The following is a 21,837-nucleotide window of genomic DNA, read 5'->3' on the forward strand; positions in this document are numbered from 1 at the left end:
ATATATATATATATAGGTAACATTTATAGAAGTTTTCTGGACATCTGACCACATATATAGGTAACATTTATAGAAGTTTATGCCACATGGCACCTATAGCTTCTATATGTCCAACATCTAACTCGACCCCCTTACTTCTTACTTCTTGTCGAAACTGCCTCTGTAACCTTCCAACCTCGGACTGTAGCAGTTTGATTTTACTGTGTTGTTGTTTAAGTTTGTCGATCAGGGCTTTCCTGTTCATATTTCTGTGTCGAAATTTTTTCTGCATGTAATTTGGCGTTGGGCTGGTTTTGAGTATACGTGATTTCTCCTCTTGCCGTAACCTCCGGTCCCTTAAATTCCGTCGCACTTTTGAACAGGGTTGACACCTCGCACCTTGTACCAACAATTTACACAGTGTACTACGAATTGTTGAAGTGTAATGTAAATTACCTTTCACCGCACTCAAGTCTCCTTCTCTATAGGCGGAAGTGTCTCCAGACATATCTTGTTTAGCACGTCCAATGCCAGCCAGATTTTGAAAGCACTCATCGGGACTCCCAACACAAACAGAAAAACTCAGTAGTTTCTTCACAATAGCGCTTATTTTCAATGGCGTATCAAACTTTGACGGTAATCCCATCCAAAAGTCATGATCGTGACATATTTCGATTCTATGAACAAAAAGTTTAGCACTTAGATCCTTGTCAATTGTGAGAGATAGTTTCACAGTTGGTTGACTTACATCATCATCAGTAGGGTACAGTTCAATAATTTGTATCAGTTTTGAATTGGAGTTTAATTGATAAGGAAACATTACAACATTTGAGATGTTGGATTTTAGATGGTCATAAATTGGCACTGGATCCGGACCTATCTCACATTCTGGGGAATTCAACTCCGGTTCCTTTTCCAAGTCAGTCTCGCACTGTGGTATAATATCACTCTCATCTACGGTCACAATTGGCTCGACACAGGCGCTATCACTGTCATTGTCTGTGATAATAGCACTTGGTAACATACACATATCAATCGGCTTAATACACTTTGTATCGATAGCACTGTCATTGTCTGTGAAAATAGCACTTGGTAACATACACATATCAATCGGCTCAATACACTTTGTATCGATATCACTGTCATTGTCTGTGATAATAGCACTTGTCAACTCAGCACACGCTGTATTACTGTCATTATCAGAGATTGTGACTATATTGTCAATCAGTTCAACACTAATATCACTCTCATTGGCTGTGATGGTAGAAAGTGTTACACCTTTTTCGTCCTGATTATACAACACTCCCTCATCCAGGAATCCAGGTGTGGTACTGACCAGTCTACATGGTTGTTTCTGCATTCCAATACATTTTGCACTTGCAGCATACGTATGGAGATTATCCGAAGACAAACTATCTTCCTTTGTTGATATTTTGGTCGATTTCGATTTCGATTTCTTTCGAGGTCCAATGGATTTTCTTCTAGATGTTTTCGTCATGATTGCTAAAAAAACAGGAACAAATTATTCAAATATTATTCTGATATTACACCAAGAAAATACTATGTAATGTTAACGGAGCTCCAGATACCTACTGGTATCTCGATAAATTCACTTTTATGTTTTGAGAACTTAGGAACGACTTAACTCATTCACCCCTGAACACACATTTGAACTCTTCCAACTCATAGGTTTGAATAGTTCATTATGAAATTTCAGGGGTGAATGGGTTAAGAACTTTATTTCTCATGACATTTCACTGCAATTGAGAAGTTGTTTTTTCTCAAACTAGAATGTGTGCGTGCGCGAACTTGAGAAAAGAAATGACGCCACAATCTGAAATAACGTCATTGCGATTTTACTTCCGGTGTAAGGACGTCCATGTGCGAGTCATGTTGGACATTACAGACCCGTACACGTTCGCTGTTCCACTTTCAGCGTACCGTTTGCGTAGCATTTCCATACCGTTTGCATAGCACTTGCGGATCATTTCCGTAGTAATCTGTACCATTACCGTAGCACTTGCGTAGCGTTTCCGTAGCACTTGCGTCTACATATTTCCATTTAGAAAGCGTTTGTGAAACGTTCGGTCGAAAATTTTACGGAATATATATTTGTCGAAACAAATTATTGATAAAAAAAATCATTATAAACCGTATTACGTTAAAATTTATTTCAACTGTTATAATAGTCTGAAGAAAAAACACAAAAATGTTGGTTTACACATACATGGACGTAACAGCCCTCCTCCTATGGGCCTGCTGTGTGTTCCCAACACCAGCAGCTCAGGGGTAATTTAAATAACAGGCATGCAGCTGGCCATGTGGTATAATGACCTGTCCATTGTTAAAGGTATAAATAACTTTAGTGGCCGTAATAAAGGTTGTTATGGCAACATGACCACCCGCTGACAGATACATTTCTTTCAATATGATATCTATACCTGAGAATCTAGGCAGTGATCATGCATTGACCATTCACCTGTGGTCAAATTGGATTCTGATGTGCTGTACCTGATCAAGGTCACATTCTGTGATTTCAAGGCAATTAAGTCCATGCCAATTAATCCAGTTCATTGTCTATCCGCCACGTACAGCTAGTGCTGTATACAGGTAAATCAGATTAAGGTAAAAACCTACAGGTAAGATACTTTGGCTGTCCCTCGGTCAGGAAATGACAGCCCCAGGCACAATTTCATTTTACAACAGTGCCTTTGCCAAGGTAAACTAATATTTTACCTTTTGTCGTCTGCTGGATTACCGAACTACTCGGTAGTGAAACAATGTAAAACAAATCAATCAATCTAATATTTTACTTGGAATTCCTAATTTAATGCAAAAATAGTTTGTCCCTTATAAGGATTTTGTACTTCTCACATAGATGTTGTTTTTTTTTTTTTTTTTTTAAATAATCTATCATGAGTTCTGTCATCAGCGAGCAAGGTTGAATACCAACCCTAATATGGAACAAACTTTTCAATATCAGTAATCATTAAAATAAATCATTATGAAGATAACTTTATTGTCATCATTGTTATCATGTGAAATCATGGAAATCTGTTTTGTATCAACGAGGGTTAAAACTGAGTTCCTGAAAAAATAGTGTTCTTCCTCGTGGTCTATAAGCAGATAGGTATATATTACAATACGTCTCTCTCTCTATAGTAAGTTTGTTAACAGGGGTGCCCTTTCTGTGCGTGGTAATCATAAAGGTGTCAACAAGAAGAAGCCTGTCCCGCTTTGTAAATATTTAATAAACATTTGACATAGAACATAAGGAAACGGACCTAAACGCTAAATCATAACATATTTTTTTTAAAGTCAAGAAATTTCAGGTTTTTATCTGAAAAAGTGCAGAAATCCATGAAATGTTTTCAGAGTAGTAGGCTCTACTACCCATGATACATGTATGATTGAGGTTTGGTTGGTCTAGCTCTTATACTTTGTCAGAAAGAGCCTAATATGCAAGAGCTAAACGCAAAACCTTAACGTTGGTTTTTTTTCCAAGTCCAGAAATTTGAGTTTTAGCAAAAAAATGCTGAACTAATATTTTACCTTTTGTCGTCTGCTGGATAATCGAACTACACCTATGACCCAAGTTTGGTTGCTCTAGCATTTATATTTTGTCAGAAACAGCCTATAATGTAAGAGCAAAACGCAAAACCATCATGTTGAGTTTTTTCTTCTCCAAGTCCAGAAATTTGAGGTTTTTACCAAAAAAATGCAGAAATCAATGAAACGTTTTTAGTGCAGTAGGCGCCACTACCCATGCTACATCTATGATCGAGGTTTTGTTGGTGTAGCTTTGTCAGAAACAGAGCTAAACGCAAAACCTTAAATTTGTTGCCGCCGCTGTCGGAAAAGCAGCGCCTATGTGTCTTTCCGACATCCGTCGTAGGCTAGTGTACCTATGAACATACGTGGTTCAATGAAAAAGATAATTGACCCTTTTCAGCTGTCCAATTAGAACCCCTTAGCAAGTTACATAGTGGACAGTACATATCAGAGGCTGGGATTAACCTGGCCAAGCGTATATTAGGGAATATTACATTAACGACAACCAGATTTATTAATTAATTAAAAGAAAGGTGTAAATGCTAATTGCAGTTAATGCAAGTAAATTGTTTTTCTACAAGTGTACTTTGGTACATGTAGATCTACAATGTACTGATGATCCACTGCATGTTTATGGAAATGACGATCAGAGAGATTCGCGTCAGTTTCTATTTTCATGCAATGTGGATTTATAATACAATCAACCAGTATCTTTTTAAAAGTATTGTTTGCATCTAACGTTCAACAATTTTACAACACTTTAATTAAAATACCATCTAGAAATTTTCTAGATTTATATCTGAAAGGAATGTGTTGTCGGCCTGAAAGTACTGCTGTACAATCGCATGCTGATTGTAAGTAGAGACCGACATTTACCAAACCAGACTGATTTTTACATGTAAAGAGTATAAGTACATTTACACAACTGGCCGGGCAGTCTTTGTTGAATAAGTTTTCAAGCCCAAGAAAATATATTTTTTATTTGTCAGATGTTCCCCGTTGCCGTGCAAGACTTTTGGAGACGTAAAAAGTCCGGGGGGGGGGGGGGGGGGGGGGGTGGGGGGGGGGGGGGGGGGATCGTTGAATGTCCTGGACCCTATCATCCTGACCCGATGAAAAATATAATATATTGGGCAGCGATTTGGAAGTTTATATTTGTTAAGGACTGAGTCTTTATTGCGTATCATGTAACTTGACATAATCTCAGTCGATACTCGTCATCTTTCTCAAACAACATTAATCAGTTTTTTCAAGTTACCAAAAACTAACTATCACAACTAAGAAAAGTCACATATTTCAATGTTAATCATTGTTACACACACATTTGGAGCTGTTCGTATCAGTATGGTTGGTGTAACATAAACATACACAATTTTACATTTAAACACTTAAGACTATTTGTTAATTAGTTAAATGTTCAAAGGTGGCGAAACTGCCTGCGCCTTTGAGCAAAACTATGGAAGGCCTGATGACGTCACAAATGTTAATGCGTGACATCATTCAGGTGTGTTTACAACAATGTTTATTTATAGTGTTGTAGAATTGTAATAAATGCAATCAGAAATCTTTTCCGACACATGTTTATTTGCAGAGAAAACACAACAACATCCTTTCCTCACAAAACTGAAGAGCTACAATCTTACTTTTCTTATAATATGGGAGTTATCTCCCTTTTCCCACATCCTTGACGCATATATATATATATTACAATAGGCATTTCAGTCGAATCTTCTTCTGTATTAGTGCTCGTCGGCATTTTGATACATGCCTATTTGGTCGAATTATTAACAGAAACCCTTACTATTGTGACCAATTTGCCTTCACTGACGTTACTTTCGGAATACTGATTTACGTTCCAGTGAAAAATAATGCTGATATTTACACTTTTTGACACAAAAATACCACAAGTTAAAATATATTATTTGCAATTAAAATGGGTTAGTCCGTTATAACAAATATTCAGCTTTCTATTGCTGCTTATTTAAAAAAGATCGGTCAAATACTTTTGGATTGAGGTGGTGCTCACATACATGTGGGTTTTTTTTTATCCCGCAATACTCTGAACCACGCGTTACATGGCGTTTAAAAATAGAAAAGTATACCCCAAAAACGAGACATCAATTACTATGATACCACAGATTATATCAGTTATAAGTAATACAATCAGCTTATAACAATGGGATAAACAGAAGACGTAAGAACACTTACCGAGATTGGTTTGTTTTCACACAAACTTCTTCATCTAACGAAGGGGTATCGACGCCATCTTGCTTTGTCAAAATCGCCCTGGAATCAGGGGGAGGTAAGTCTAGATTGACGTGTCATAAAATTGGTAAGGCAAAGATGGAGTCGCTAATCCCCTCCATTATACGTCCCTGTATGAATCAATAAAATTCCGAGGGCCAATGCAACACGTTTAGGACAACGAAAAGAAAATATAGGTGACAAAAAATAAAGATCTTGCCGACTTATTCTACCAAAAAAATATAAAGATACAAATAAAGAAACAACAAGAGTACCCGGGGCGGAACAATATACGCCCATCGAATGCCATATAGTGTTATATACTTTCTAACATTGAAATAAGATCTGTATCATTCAAAGAGTGGTTAGTTGACATGCTATAAAAATGTAGGAGAAAATCTCCGGATAAAACATCTGAATTCTGAAATGAACAAAGGGCCATAACTTTTGGAAAAAATGTCGAATCAAAATTCTTTTATGGGAGACACAATTTCATATCATGATTATACTGTATACCAAGTTTCAAAGAGATCGATCGAAAAATGTAGGAGGAGATTTCCGGACAAACAAAAGTTAACGCCGGACATACGGACGGACGGACGGACAACACCATACCATAATACTCCCGTCAAATTTGACTGGCTTATAAAAAGAGAGACAACCCTTACATTTGTACCAATAATAATAATAAATTCCAAAAAGTCATATATACAATTCACAACATACAATATAGCACTTTTTGTATAAAATATAATACAGTAGGCATTACTAACCAATAAAATTACTTCAAATGTAATAACCAATATAAAACCAAAATTGCACATTGTGTATGAATAACATTATTACAAACTATGTACTTTACTGTGTCATATCAAAAATGTCACAATGAACAACAATAACAAAGTTCCACATACTTTACACAACAATAATAAATGTCTACATACTGTACAAATAACATACTATGTTGTCATATAAAAAAATAACACTATACAACAATAATAAACTTTTACATTCTGATCAAAACAATAATTAACTTTCAAATTATGTACAGATAAACACAAACCATATTGTAATATAAAAAAATATCACACTATATAGCAATAATAAACTCTGTCATTATATACAGATAACAACATATATTGTGGTTTAACGAATATCACACTATAATAAACTTTTACATTATGTACAAATAACATCATACAAATTTGTGGTATAAAAATATTACATTGTAAAAATAACGCTGTTGTATGTAACATAAAAAAAATGAACAACCTTTCTAGTCCAGGAATTCATATAACACCGCGAGTTCAACCACTAGATTCTATGCAGACATTATAGAAAACCTTAACTAGATTCTATGTGGACATTATAGAAAACCTTAACTAGATTCTATGTGGACATTAGAGAAAACCTTAACTAGATTCTATGTGGACATTAGAGAAAACCTTAACTAGATTCTATGTGGACATTAGAGAAAACCTTAACTAGATTCTATGTGGACATTAGAGAAAACCTTAACTAGATTCTATGTGGACATTAGAGAAAACCTTAACTAGATTCTATGTGGACATTAGAGAAAACCTTAACTAGATTCTATGTGGACATTAGAGAAAACCTTAACTAGATTCTATGTGGACATTAGAGAAAACCTTAACTAGATTCTATGTGGACATTAGAGAAAACCTTAACTAGATTCTATGTGGACATTAGAGAAAACCTTAACTAGATTCTATGTGGACATTAGAGAAAACCTTAACTAGATTCTATGTGGACATTAGAGAAAACCTTAACTAGATTCTATGTGGACATTAGAGAAAACCTTAACTAGATTCTATGTGGACATTAGAGAAAACCTTAACTAGATTCTATGTGGACATTAGAGAAAACCTTAACTAGATTCTATGTGGACATTAGAGAAAACCTTAACTAGATTCTATGTGGACATTAGAGAAAACCTTAACTAGATTCTATGTGGACATTAGAGAAAACCTTAACTAGATTCTATGTGGACATTAGAGAAAACCTTAACTAGATTCTATGTGGACATTAGAGAAAACCTTAACTAGATTCTATGTGGACATTAGAGAAAACCTTAACTAGATTCTATGTGGACATTAGAGAAAACCTTAACTAGATTCTATGTGGACATTAGAGAAAACCTTAACTAGATTCTATGTGGACATTAGAGAAAACCTTAACTAGATTCTATGTGGACATTAGAGAAAACCTTAACTAGATTCTATGTGGACATTAGAGAAAACCTTAACTAGATTCTATGTGGACATTAGAGAAAACCTTAACTAGATTCTATGTGGACATTAGAGAAAACCTTAACTAGATTCTATGTGGACATTAGAGAAAACCTTAACTAGATTCTATGTGGACATTAGAGAAAACCTTAACTAGATTCTATGTGGACATTAGAGAAAACCTTAACTAGATTCTATGTGGACATTAGAGAAAACCTTAACTAGATTCTATGTGGACATTAGAGAAAACCTTAACTAGATTCTATGTGGACATTAGAGAAAACCTTAACTAGATTCTATGTGGACATTAGAGAAAACCTTAACTAGATTCTATGTGGACATTAGAGAAAACCTTAACTAGATTCTATGTGGACATTAGAGAAAACCTTAACTAGATTCTATGTGGACATTAGAGAAAACCTTAACTAGATTCTATGTGGACATTAGAGAAAACCTTAACTAGATTCTATGTGGACATTAGAGAAAACCTTAACTAGATTCTATGTGGACATTAGAGAAAACCTTAACTAGATTCTATGTGGACATTAGAGAAAACCTTAACTAGATTCTATGTGGACATTAGAGAAAACCTTAACTAGATTCTATGTGGACATTAGAGAAAACCTTAACTAGATTCTATGTGGACATTAGAGAAAACCTTAACTAGATTCTATGTGGACATTAGAGAAAACCTTAACTAGATTCTATGTGGACATTAGAGAAAACCTTAACTAGATTCTATGTGGACATTAGAGAAAACCTTAACTAGATTCTATGTGGACATTAGAGAAAACCTTAACTAGATTCTATGTGGACATTAGAGAAAACCTTAACTAGATTCTATGCGGACATTAGAGAAAACCTTAACTAGATTATATGTGGACATTAGAGAAAATGTTTCCCTTTGACAGGACTCCAACATCAATCAACTACATTATTATTCTCCAAACTCAGATGTACTAGAATCAAATTCTCTTCAGTGTAAATTTCAAAACCCAGGAGTCATTCATTTTCCCTTGAGGATGGGGTAAAGTTTACTATATTTTTTTTGTAGGGAAATAACACTTCCGGGTTTATTTTATCCATTTTCAGCAGGAAATCATTCATAATTCGTGGGAATAATTGTGATTAGATGGCAATTAGATAGTACCAGAAAATGAGATCCTGCCAAGCCTCTGTGGCCAGATGGGCAGGGCCCAAAGGGGAATATGGCTAGGGTATCAAAGATCTTCTTTTCCAGACTCGGACATGTATACTAGCATAAAATTCTCTTTTTGGATGGAAAATTCATCAGGGGCTTTCTCTAAAGTGTAAATTTCAATACCCCCGGGTCATCCATTTTCCCTTGGGGATGAGTTAAAATTAAAATTAAAGTTTACTATATTGCTTTATAGGAAAATAACACTTTCAGGTATATTTTGTCCTTTTTCAGCAGGAAATCATTCTTGCTGACGGCAATAATATAGTATCAGCAAATTATATCCAGCCTCACCCGAGGGGCAGGAGAGGCGAGGACAAATTGGTGAAATCGTTAAAGTCTCAAAAATCTTCTGAAATGAAATATTTACTTTGGAACTTTATTTAAATTGTAAATTTTATTTTAAAACCCTGGATCATCTGCACTCACTTTGGGAGAGGGTACATTTTATAGTTTATGCGAAGGGATATAACTCTTTTGACCATTTTTAGCAGGACATAATTCAAACATGTTTGGAATAAATGTGATAAGATGGCAATAACATGAATGAACAAATAATATCCTGCCTCACCCCAGGGGCTGAATGCATAAAGTCTGGTGTCAGTAAGGTAACGGGAAAATGACAAATATTTCAAAATATTCTCTACACTCAGTTGTACTATATCTAAAAGCCTAAGAAAGTCAGATGATAACCTACTCCAGGGTTGATCAAAGAGGAAAATTGGCTTAATATTGAGGTTTCTCTTGTGAAACCAATTTCTATTATAAATACTTACCACAGTCATTATAATGCATATTCCAACCTTACTTGGCTCTTTACATACGTAAATAAAGATTTTTTCCCCCATGGGGAACCCCTGGAAAACCCACCAATCAGACGGCAGTATTCACGCACGTGATCAGACACGAAGCCATGCTTCCCACTTCATAAATCCAAAGCCCAAAAAAGTGAGAGCCAAGGAGGCAAGGGGAGGCTGGGAGGGAACTCACCTAATGACTGTGGTAAATATTTATAATATAAATTGGTTTCACAAGAGAAACCTCAATTCTATTTCAAAATACGGTACCACAGTCATTATAATGCGAATTCGACTTACCGCAGTGGTGTCTCCGTGGAGCGATGAAGGGTTCCAACAATAGGACCCATACCCCCGGAGGAAAAATTCAAAATACCTTTTCTTTTGTGACACAGAGCCAGATTACGACCAGCGTTCCGGATCACGTGGAGAAGACATAATGAGGCTTATGCAAAAGAAGAGGGAGGACAGACAACGGACTCGGCAGCCACAAGAGGGCCCAAAGAATACAACCCGTCAGACTGTCCCGACAAACATCGGAGATAGAACTCCGTAAACGTAGAATGACCCCTCCAAACAGCAGCTGTCATGACATCAGCATAAGAAGAACCATTAAATAAGGCCCACGAAGTAGCTAAAGCGCGAACCTCATGAGCCCTAACCCCTGAAACCCGCAAGGACTGATCCCCTACCGACTCATACGCAGCTCGAACAGTCTGAACAATCCAGCGTGAGATGGTCGCCGCGGGCTGGAGAGACTGGAACAGCCGAGACGATGCTTCTCAATGTAGAAGTCCCTAATGAGAGCAGACAATGAAGCGTCCGAGCCCACAGACTTGCTACCATAGAAAGCCAGCACACTAGCAATGGCTGAACGATAGCCTGCAATAGTTCCAGGAGACAGACCTTTGTCCTGGAACAGAGACAAAAGAAAGTCGGCTACAACGGGAACAGAGGCAGAGACTGGATCAATCGACCGTCCAACACACCAATCACCGAAGGTGGACCATCGAGATTGGTAGACGGCGGAAGACGAAGGTCTAAGTGATCCTGCGATGCGAGTTGCAACTTCTCGAGAAAAGCCCGTCTGACTGAGCCTTCCCGAGATAGCATCCAACAGTGAAGGTGGAGCCGTTCTGGTCCCGAGTAGAACTGCCGGGACCTCGGTTGAGACAGCAGAACTCACAGGGGTGGGATGCTGCGCGGGAAGTCCACCGAAAGCCTAAGCAACAGAGGAAACCAAGGTTGTCGAGGCCAGAGCGGTGCAACCAGCAACACAGTACAAGGGTGAAGAAGAATCTTCTCCAACACCCTGCCCACCAGATTGAAGGGAGGAAACGAATACGAGTACATTCCCGACCAGTCCTGGGATAAAGCATCCACCGCCATGGCCATAGGATCTGGAACCGGAGACACAAACGTAGGGAGTCGAAAGTTCAGGGCCGTGGCGAACAGATCCACTGTCCCAAACCAGGCAAAGAGACTGGAACACCGAACGCTTGAGGGTCCATTTGGTGAGAACCGGGCTCCGAGACCGAGACAGAGTGTCGGCCAGAACATTTAGACGACCTGGAAGGTGCCTCACCGTAAGATCGAGACTGATCTCCTGACACAGCAACAGGACCTGGGTGGATAAAGCACACAGAGTCGGGGAACGGGTGCCCACCTGGCGCTGCAGATAAGCCACCACAGTGGAGTTGTCTGTCGCCAGACAAATGGCCTTGCCCTGCAGGGAGGGTCGAAGACCCCGAAGGGCCAACAGAACAGCGCGCATTTCCAGAACATTGATGTATTCTGAAAGCTGTTCACCCCCGTCGACGTCTGACCGGAAAGGTATGCACCCCAACCGGTCATGGACTTGTCGGTGTAAAGGGTCATAGCAGTAGATGCCCGAACCAGAGGAACTCCTGCCAAGACATTGCTCTTGAGAGTCAACCAACGAGCTGATTCCTTCACCGATGTACACATCCCACTGCCGAGACACCGGAGACCAAACTGACAGAAGGAACAGCTGGATTGGACGAATGTGAAGCCGACCCAAGAGAACCACATCCGCCAGTGAATTCAGGTAACCGAGGAACCGAAGGAACCATCGAACCTGAATTCGCTCCACACCGACCAAAACGGAGACCTTCTCGAACTTGGACGCTGGTGGAAGGACAAACCCTAGATTGGTTCTGAACCGATAACCGAGGAAAACAAAATCTTGGGAGGGAGAACCTCCGACTTCTCCCTTGAAGGGATGAACCCTATGCGGCACAGAACGCCCAGAACCGACCTCATGCTCCGGGACAGGATAACTGGATCCACTTGGAGCAACAGGGAGTCGTCGAAGTAGATGTGTGCATCTACCCCGATACTGTGGAGGTGCCCCATCACTAGCTGCAACAACTTGATGAAAACCAAGGGGGCCGTAGTGAGGCCGAATGGCATAGCGCGAAACTGGTAAAACCTTCTGCTCGAAAGTGAACCCGAGGAACTTCCTGGCCGACCTCCTGACCGGGATGTGAAAGTAAGCATCCTTCAGATCGATGGATGTAGCCCACATCCCTAGACGCACTGACGCAATGATGCGTTGTGGCGTTTCCATCTGGAAGTGCGGGGAATCGACGTACGTGTTGATAATAGGCCTCCAGGCACCGGACTTCTTCTTCACAAGGAAGACCCGGGAGTAAAACCCTGGTACCACCGGTCCGGTGAAAGTTCCTCGATCGCGCCCTTCGCGATCATGGCCTGAACCTCCGACCTGAGAGCCTCCACCTTTCCCAGATCGGAAGGAGAAGGGAAAAAGATAGGCTCTCGCGCCAGAGGTGGATACCGAAGGAGCGGGATGCAGAGACCCTTGGACACAACCCCTAGGGCCCAACTGTCTGATGTGATTTCTTTCCACTGAGGAACGAAATGGGACAGCCGACCGCCTACTGGCAAGTCCGGAAGGGGCCAATCAAGCCCTTCCCAAACCACATCGGCGGAGCCTCCCACGCCCAAGGGCGTGGGAGCGGCGACAGACAGTGGACAAGGAGTTAGCAAGGGCAAGGAAGAGTCAGGAACCCTTCCTACCTCTTGATAATTTGGCTTTGCCTCGACCCCTATGGGAACCCCTACCGCGGAAGGAAGATTTCCGACGTTCTGCCGGAGCGGAAGTCGGAGGGGCAGCCTGCTGCTGAAAAGCAGCCGTCTTTGCCCTCTTCCTCCTACGCCTGAATGAGACAGAAGCCTGCCTCTTTCTGCTAGAGCCCTTGCCTGCCGAATTGTAGCGTGCATCCTCAGATGCAAACGGGTCCAACCTCATCTCAGATTGCACTGAGGGAAGGCCCCCGCCAAACAAATCCTCGCCAGTCAAGGGAGCCTCCAAAAGGGTAGCCCGATAGGAATCGCCGACTGGCAGTCCAGAAAGGACCGACAACCGGCGGGCAACAACAAGGTGTGACATGGCAGCCGACAGTAAGGCCATCGCATCAAGATGTGCATTGCAAATTGCCTGGCTGAGGCGCTCCATCAGTTCAACCTTGCTGGGGAGCTGCTCCACTGACTTGCAGCTCGCAGCCAGCAACTCAGAAGTAAACCAGTCTGCGTAGGACAGAACATGGAGAGCCAGCCTAAGGAGACGCTCCAACTTAGAGTGCTCCTTAGGCCCCATCACAACCTGGTCAATACAGCGTCCCGGCCACTTATCCAGATCCCTCTCAAGGGAAACGGACTTAGGGACCAAGACTGGGTTGTGGATGCGGTACGTATCTGCAGCTAAATCTGCGATATCAGCAACCACGACCTGTAAAGCCGAGAGGGAAAAAGGCTTGCGAGCCTTGCTCACCTTCTGCTTTAATAATTTAGGAAAAAATTATTACCGGCAATGAGTAAATAATTCCTAGCAGCGATCACGCATAGAATAGATAAAAAACCAATTGAATATGAATTTTTGAACTGCTGATATATTAGGTATTGTTAATAGGATACTGCAAATATAACCATATTCACTGTATCTATGAAAGTGATGGGGTTCCCCAGACTTAGAAAACAATCTTTCAACACTTTCCCATCCAAGGACCAAATTTTGAATAAGCTTTTTTATTCTGTGATGTAATATACAAAAACAAATCGTATTCCGGAAAAGTGATCCTCCCTTGGAAAAGGGCTCAAAATAATGAAAAACATGGTTGAGCGAGTTTTTTAAACTGCAACAGGTGTTTCATTGGGTTAAAACAGTTTGTATTCCCATCTTCGTCAATGTCCGATGTCGCTGAATGTGTAACAGTGTTAACTTGTGACCAGACGAAGTGGACGGGGCAAGTTTGATCAACGTTTAGGTTCCTTTTTTTTTTTTTTTTTTTTTTTTTTAAATATTTAGGCATGTGATCTTTTTCCTTAATTTAGTAATAAAATGTTTTTCAAATCAATGGTACATTTCATTATTGATTTATCTTCAATGGAATCATGTCAAGAAACACTGTACATGTGTACAGTACAGCCACACTTTGTAGATAAGACATCATCTAAACATATTTATTAATTGTTTTACCCTCAAATTGCCCCAAGTAATTTTATCTACGGTATTATTTACATAATTGATAAAATTACTAGGGCCAATTGGAGGATACCAAATGATGCTGAAATACAAAACAAATGCGGGATTGTTGCGCCAGAATAATAAAATGTCAAGCAAAAAATACAAAGTGTTGTAAATCGCAAATACATTACCATAAATACAGGGAAATTCGTTGAGGATGGTTTCATTTGTTTGAAATGCAGAAAGACGGCAGCACAAAGTAAGGATCGCAATACACGTGTAAGACTTTGTAAGAAAGCAGGTAATGGCATGACGCAGGCAGTAGTAATGAAAATTAAATCCTTTCAAAACTTGTTGGTAATGATTGTACGATCTTGTGTTACATACAGCATCTTTTTTGTTTTAAATTCATAGAAATAACGCATGTATCGATAGCCGTAGCCTTGAATTCGGCTGTTTACATTAATCTATTCTTAGACACGGGATCCCGACAGCGCTACCTGAATAACAAGAGTACCGCGGGTTGGAACAATATACGTCCGTGGAATGCCATATAGTGTTATATACTTTCTTACATTGAAATAAGATCTGCATCATTATAAGAGTGGTTAGCTGATATGCTATAAACAAGAGGCCCAATAGGCCTGCATCGCTCACCTGCTATTAATCTCACACTTGTAATCTTAAAAGTGGACTAAAACACAGCTACAGGCAAACTGTCAGTGTTTCATTCATAAGAACCTATTAAAATATTTAAACATATGACACCTGTGACCCTGAATGTCGAACAAGGACATTGTAATATTAGGCTGAACGGAGTTTATAGTCATCCAACCCAGCATGCTTCAGGAAAAATATCATTACCCTGAACCTTATACAGAACAAATCATTTAAAGATTTAAACATATATTGACCACTGTGACCTTGAATATGGGCAAAGTTCATTCACTTTGTAGTCCTTCATCCCAGCATGTTAATGGCCAAATATCATCACCCTTGGCCTTTTGCTTATTAAGAAGAAGTCATTCAATGGTTTTAAACATATATGACCCCTGTGACCTTAAAATATATATGTCAAGTTCATTCATTTGAACTTGGTAGTCCTTCATCCCAGCATGTTACTGGCATTATCATAGGCTTCATGGTTATTCAAAAGAAGTTGTTTAAAGGTTTAGAACATATTTGACCATGTGACCTTGAAAAATGATGAAGGTCATTCATTTGAACAAACTTTATAGCCCTTCATCCCAGCATGCTACTAGCCAAAAATCATCACCCTAGGCCTATTGGTTGTTCAGAAGAACTTGTTTAAATGTTTAAAACATATTTGCCCTCTGTGACATTGAATATAAGTCAAGGTCATTTATTTGAACAAACTTGGTAGCCCTTTATCCCAGCATATTACTGCCTAAATATCATCACCCTAGGCCTCTTGGTTTTTCAGAAGTTGTTTAAATGTTTTTAACATATTTGACCCCTGTGACCTTGAATGTAAGGCAAGGTCATTTATTTGAACAAATTTGGAAGCCCTTCATCCAAGCATGTTACTGGCCAAATATCATTATCCTAGGCCTTTTGGTTACTGAGAAGTTGTTTAAAGTAAAAAGTTGACGCCGGACGCAGCACCATGCCATGAGGGCCAAGTGAGCTAACAAAACCAGGCGAGAAAATCCTCCATAAAATCACTAACAATGTGACCAGTAATTTAATACCAGAGGCCCAATTGGCCTGCATCGCTCACCTGGTATTAATCTCACACTTGTAATCTTAAAATTGGACTAAAATACAGCTACAGGCAGAATATCAGTGTTTGATTCATGAAGAACCTATTAAAAGATTTAAACATTGATGCCTGTGACCTTGAATGTCAAACAAGGACATTAGGTTGAAAGTGGGTCAAGGTCATTCATTTGACGAACTTGGTAGCCCTTCATCCCAGCAAGCTACAGGCCCAATATCAGTACCCTAGGCTTTTTGGTTATTGAGAGGAAGTTTTTTGAAGATTTTAATAAAGTTGACCCCTGTGACCTTGAAAGTTGGTCAAAGTCATTCATTTGAACAAACCTGGTAGCCCTTCATCCCAGCATGCTACAGGCCCAATATCAGTACCCTAGGCCTCATGGTTTGTTATCGAGAAGATGTTTAAAGTTTTTAACATATTTGACCCCTGTGACCTTGAAAATGGGTGAAGGTCATGCATTTGAACAAACTTTGTAGCCCTTCATCCCAGTTTGCTTCTGGCCAAATATCGACAGCCTAGGCCTTTCGGTTATTAAGAAGAAGTCATTTAAAAGTAAAATATTGACGAAGGACGGACGGACGAACGGACAGACGACGGACGCCGCGCCACGGCATAAGGTCACTTGTCGCTTCGTGCCAGGTGAGCTAAAAATCAAATACTGAAATGAACAAAGGCAACAACTTTTGGAAAAATTGTCGAATCAAAATTCTTTTAAGGGAGACAACTCCATATCATGATTATAATGTATACCAAGTTTCAAAGAGATCAGTCGAATAATGTAGGAGATCTCCGGACAAAAATTAAATATTGAAATGATCAAAGGGCAATAACTTTTGCAAAAATTGTTGAATCTAAATTCTTTTAAGTGAGACACAACTTCATATCATGATTATAATGTACAAGTTTCAAATAGATTGGTCGAAAAATGTGGGAGGAGATTGCCGGACAAACATAAGTTTAAGCCAGACGGACGGACAACCCTATACCATAATACTACCGTCAAATTTGACGGTCGTATAAAAATACATTCAAATACTGCACAATTTCTTGCAAAGCATCCCCATTTATAGACAAATAAAGTAGCTTTCTTTCACTAACTTTGCAGACCATGAACATTAAATTAAGGGTCTGCATAATAATAATACCAGATTGCTGGTTGTTGCAAGTTTGTTTTTAGTGCAGTAAATTTTACCCCTAATGAGCCAGAATTTATATTTTTGCTAATCATAATTGGAATATTTTCTACGAAGTTTGATAGAAATCAGCAACACTTGAGAGAAAAGTTGTCCATAGTAAAATTTTATAGGCAATAGACCACCCACATAGACGGTTTGCAGTAGCTCATCAAAGTCCAGGCGAGCTAAAAAGTGACAGCCATCATGATTAGATCCCATTACCTTTACACTTGGGCCTTCTGGCCAGGTTAGCTAATAATTAATCCATGCTAGTTAAACCACCAAGCATCAATGATAAACACAGAAATAGATTGAATATGCACCTTTATTTTTATCACAATGTGTATCACGTTTGAATCATTTCACAGAAAATTACTGTAAACCACACAGTTTTAAAGACAATTACAAGGATTTGTATTCAGAAAGTTACAAGAGCTGTCTGTCATTTGTTTCTTTTTAAATGTGTTCAAATAAATATTTGCAATATACAATATTTCCCCATAATAAGGGTGCTCAAGAGAGATTTTGAAAATATAGCGCAACTGCATAAGACATACAGTTCTGGTTTATTGTCCATTCCTGACTGGGAATTCTTCCATATTTTGTCAACAAAATGGGCTTGTTCTTAATAACAGATAGCACAATAAAGCTACCATGACGTATCATCCGCTTATACAGTGACCAAATGTAACCTTCTGGAATGATATACTGCTTTTTGACGGGGAATTCAATTGACAAATAATTAAGGAGTGTGACAGATTTTTATGTCTCTGTCGCTGTGGACAATAGTCGCACTGTGAGGTTAGTTAGGGAAAATCAGTCTTTAATCAAGGCATCCCACTCGTCAATTACACTACATTGGCACCCTTATTAGGTCAAATACGTTAACTGAATTCATAATGAATTTTTTTCACGAAAATAGAAATAATATAATATATTATTTACTGTACAAACAAGTAAAAAATTCAGAAATTGTCAAATTTTTTTTTAAACGTCTTCCTTTTTGAATGCTGTCAAGTCTAGGCTAATTATAAGGATAAATAATACTGCATCCATTATACCTGCAAGTAAAGAGTTATTCCCCTTACATCCTCGTGAAATTATTCACCGATTATCCATTCCTTCACAAAAGATAATTAACCAGTAATATAGAGTGGGACTCTTTAAGGTTTGCAGGTAGTACGGTTGTATTTACCCTTGAGTACATCCACAACAGTATTTATTTCATGTTGCAGATTATTCCAGTTAAAAAATCCATTTGATCTCTAGACTTCGAAATATATATATCACTTGTATGTGTAATTGGGTAATTCCCTGCCTTGAAGTTTTAAGCAAATTATTCATCAAATTAAATGGGTGGTACCCCCATTTAACGTGGAGTCCTAGGGTCAGGTAGCTCTGCGTGTATTACTGTTTAAATCTACATTACTACCTTTCCAAACTGTACAGATAATTACCAGCAATAATAGAAGTCAATCGCTTGATTCACATCTTACAGTAAAGGGAACAACTGGATCAGCTGTAATTGATGGAGAGAACTGATATAGGCAAAGCCTGTTGTGAAATCCCTGCATTTAAATGTACCAGAGTTTGACCCTACAGTTTTTTTTTTTTAGATTTTCAAAAGCTCATAATTTCAAATGGCTAATAAAAAACATTGAAACATGCGATATATATGGAAATGCCTTAAATATATCTTTATAGTGATAATGTTAATAACATAACATAATAGTGATACCTTTTACCTTTAAATTAGCCATAATTTCAGATTGACTACATAGAAACCAAACTTTTTTATTTAATGAAAGGTTTTCATCAGCAATATTTCTAATGAATTATACCCAATCAAGTTCTGTTATACATAGTAAATATCTTAAACAGTAAATTAATTACATCCTCTACAGTAACACTATCTAGTTATATGATGCTGAGGTTATTTATTCCTGTATGATTTTCAAGTGCTAGTACAAATTGTAGATCTCATTAACTGCATTTAAATTTACATATGTCAAATATTGAAAATGCAAACAGTGGACTCATGTCAGAAAAATATGCTTTTTTTTTGAAAAATAAAATGCGACTATTAAAAAGGCAATTTTGGTGTCAAGAATTCATTTCTTTTTATTCTCTATGACAAATCTTCAATTTTGAAATTAATTCACAATATTGATTTAGCAATTGTATGTAATTTGCTTATAAAATGAACACTTTCTCCTCACTGCATACCTGACCTATCGTTTGATCCTTGGTTTCACAAAAATAAATATTTGTAGTTACACATGACAACATCCGACCATTCATCAGTATTGTTTAAAGCAACATTACAAAGTACACAATTTCTACAAGATTAAATATGGCACAGGACATAGAAAGCTTTTTATTTTTAAGATGGCATTTTTTTTTTTATGCATTTTAATAATTTTGTAAAAGATTACAAAGTATCATTTTACAGATTTACCCCTTTAATGTAAAAACTTTTTTTGTGAACTTTCGTTCTGCAAATAATCAAATATTGTAAAATCTACATTTAATTTTAAGATGTTTTCAGTATTTTTTTTCTTTCTAATTTTAATCACCACTTTTTTTTTTAAAGAAGATCTAAATTTAGAATTTTCAATCCAGGGCTTACATCTCATTTAATGTTAATTTTGTTTTAGGAATACTTTATGGAATTGCATAAGGTAACGGACCCAAATAATTCTGCAGATTATGTGTACTTCGTGATGTTAGAATCACTATCAGGTGTGCAACAGGGCGGGAGATTTCAGTCCAGTAGTGAACCCCAGCGATATGTCTGAAAAGCGATCGTACAGCATCAAATCCTTGAAGCCCACGTAGACGATCTCACGATCCACAACACACCGAGCAGGATTTACCTCCCTTTGTACATGTCCACTCTCTTTGTTTCCGTTTGACTCGCATTTTCCACAAGAAGCACAACCATGAAGTCGGTACTGAGCCTGTTCATCGGAATGAAACAACCCTCCATATTCGGTGATCACAGATTTGTTTGGACGTTGGGCTGTTTCTGTCGGGTTCGGGTAATGGGTCAAATCCTGATCATAAGTGTTCTTATTGTCCTTAGTACTATATATATGCTTAGCGAAAGTATCTCTCAGCGAAACCACAGTGAAAAGTGAGAGAAGTCCGTCAACTGTGTTCTTCAACACGGAGAACCTATCTCTACTTCCTTCGTGTTCTGGAGTGTTGGCGTCTACCGTGACTGTGTCTTCTACAGGGGATTCCATGACAGAGAATGACGTTTCGTTGCAGCGACCATGCAGGCATTTTGGTACAGCTTGTGGAAGGTTTGGAAGAGGAGGCGCTAGAACAGTTGGACCATGGATCATGATAGCTGTTGTCATGGTCGTGACCAGAAGGGTCGATCCCACCATGGTCAACACACTGGCTAAGTATGCAACTGAGCTGACAAGCACCACCTATAGCACAAAACAATTCAACAATAGTTACTCAAAGTTGCTTGGTATTAAATTTCCTTCAGTTTGAAGCAAAAACATGATCCCATGGACAACCATTGCTGTGCGATACATGTTTTGATGATGAACTATTTATTGATAATGAACTATTTATCTAAAGTAATCTACATAATTTAATATTCAATTTTCTTTTTATATATCTTTACAATTTTTATCTCCTTAAAAGTAAACTGCTGCACAGTATTCCGTCTTTGCGTATTGCAGAGTTATCTTCTCTTGGGAGCAGGTATTGAATGTTACATCACTTGTTTGTGAGAGTAACGTCATCAATTTTTGAGAAAATGACGTAACTTTATCACACAAACCAATCACGTAACAATCAATACCTGCTCACAAGAAAAGATAACTCTGCAATACGCAAAGACGGACTAGGAGTTTCTGTCAATATTGTTGTCAAAATTCATTAATATGACGATTATTAAGACCTACAAATTTTAACTTCAGAACATTACATATCAACAAACACAGCTAGAACTTTTGTCAAATTAAACATGCTGATAAATAGAGAGCTCTGGAAACAAAACATTTTGAAGAAATTTTCTAGTATTTACTGGGGACATGAAACCAGTGATCACATTGTGTACATAGGGAAGAAATTAGCATGACTGAACGGATGCTACAGAATACGATAATTCACCATAACAGGGAGCAAGCTTACCTTGGAAATCTCTTGACTAAGAAAGGTGGCTAGTTTGGCAAATTCAGGATCTTCTGATAGCACCATGAGGTCAGTGTAGGTAAACCAGCCTCGTTCTCTGGCTTGTCGTAGGGCAATCCTACCAAGTAAACAGATATTGAAATGTCAGGTAAGTCAATGCTGAAAAGTAGGATGTGCAATTTTTACAGGAACATTGAAGAATGGTATCAGCTAACACTGACAAACAGACAGGACCCCCCC

General features: G+C 38.4%; 2 protein-coding genes across 2 annotated transcripts in view; both read right to left on the reverse strand.

The window, feature by feature from the left end:
- Positions 1–10: 10 nt before the first annotated feature.
- Positions 11–5,860, reverse strand: LOC110460120. The gene is made up of 2 exons (XM_021512855.1): positions 5,740–5,860; positions 11–1,482 (listed from the first exon to the last, which is right to left on the reverse strand). The coding sequence occupies exon 2, from the start codon at positions 1,475–1,477 to the stop codon at positions 68–70; it is 1,410 nt and encodes a 469-aa protein (XP_021368530.1). The 5' UTR covers positions 1,478–1,482; positions 5,740–5,860; the 3' UTR covers positions 11–67.
- An 11,889-nt stretch (positions 5,861–17,749) lies between these two features.
- LOC110460109 (protein CNPPD1-like) overlaps positions 17,750–21,837 on the reverse strand; it is a 10,929-nt gene continuing 6,841 nt past the window's right edge. Inside the window, exons 7-8 of the mRNA XM_021512833.1 lie at positions 21,598–21,715; positions 17,750–20,882 (exon numbers count right to left, since the gene is read on the reverse strand). Coding sequence (XP_021368508.1) covers positions 20,181–20,882; positions 21,598–21,715 — 820 coding nt within the window. The 3' untranslated portion in view covers positions 17,750–20,180. The remainder of the gene's footprint in view (positions 20,883–21,597; positions 21,716–21,837) is intronic.

The sequence above is a fragment of the Mizuhopecten yessoensis genome, unplaced genomic scaffold, assembly GCF_002113885.1.
Source record: "Mizuhopecten yessoensis strain PY_sf001 unplaced genomic scaffold, ASM211388v2 scaffold10323, whole genome shotgun sequence".
In the NCBI taxonomy this organism is placed as follows: Eukaryota; Metazoa; Mollusca; class Bivalvia; order Pectinida; family Pectinidae; genus Mizuhopecten; species Mizuhopecten yessoensis.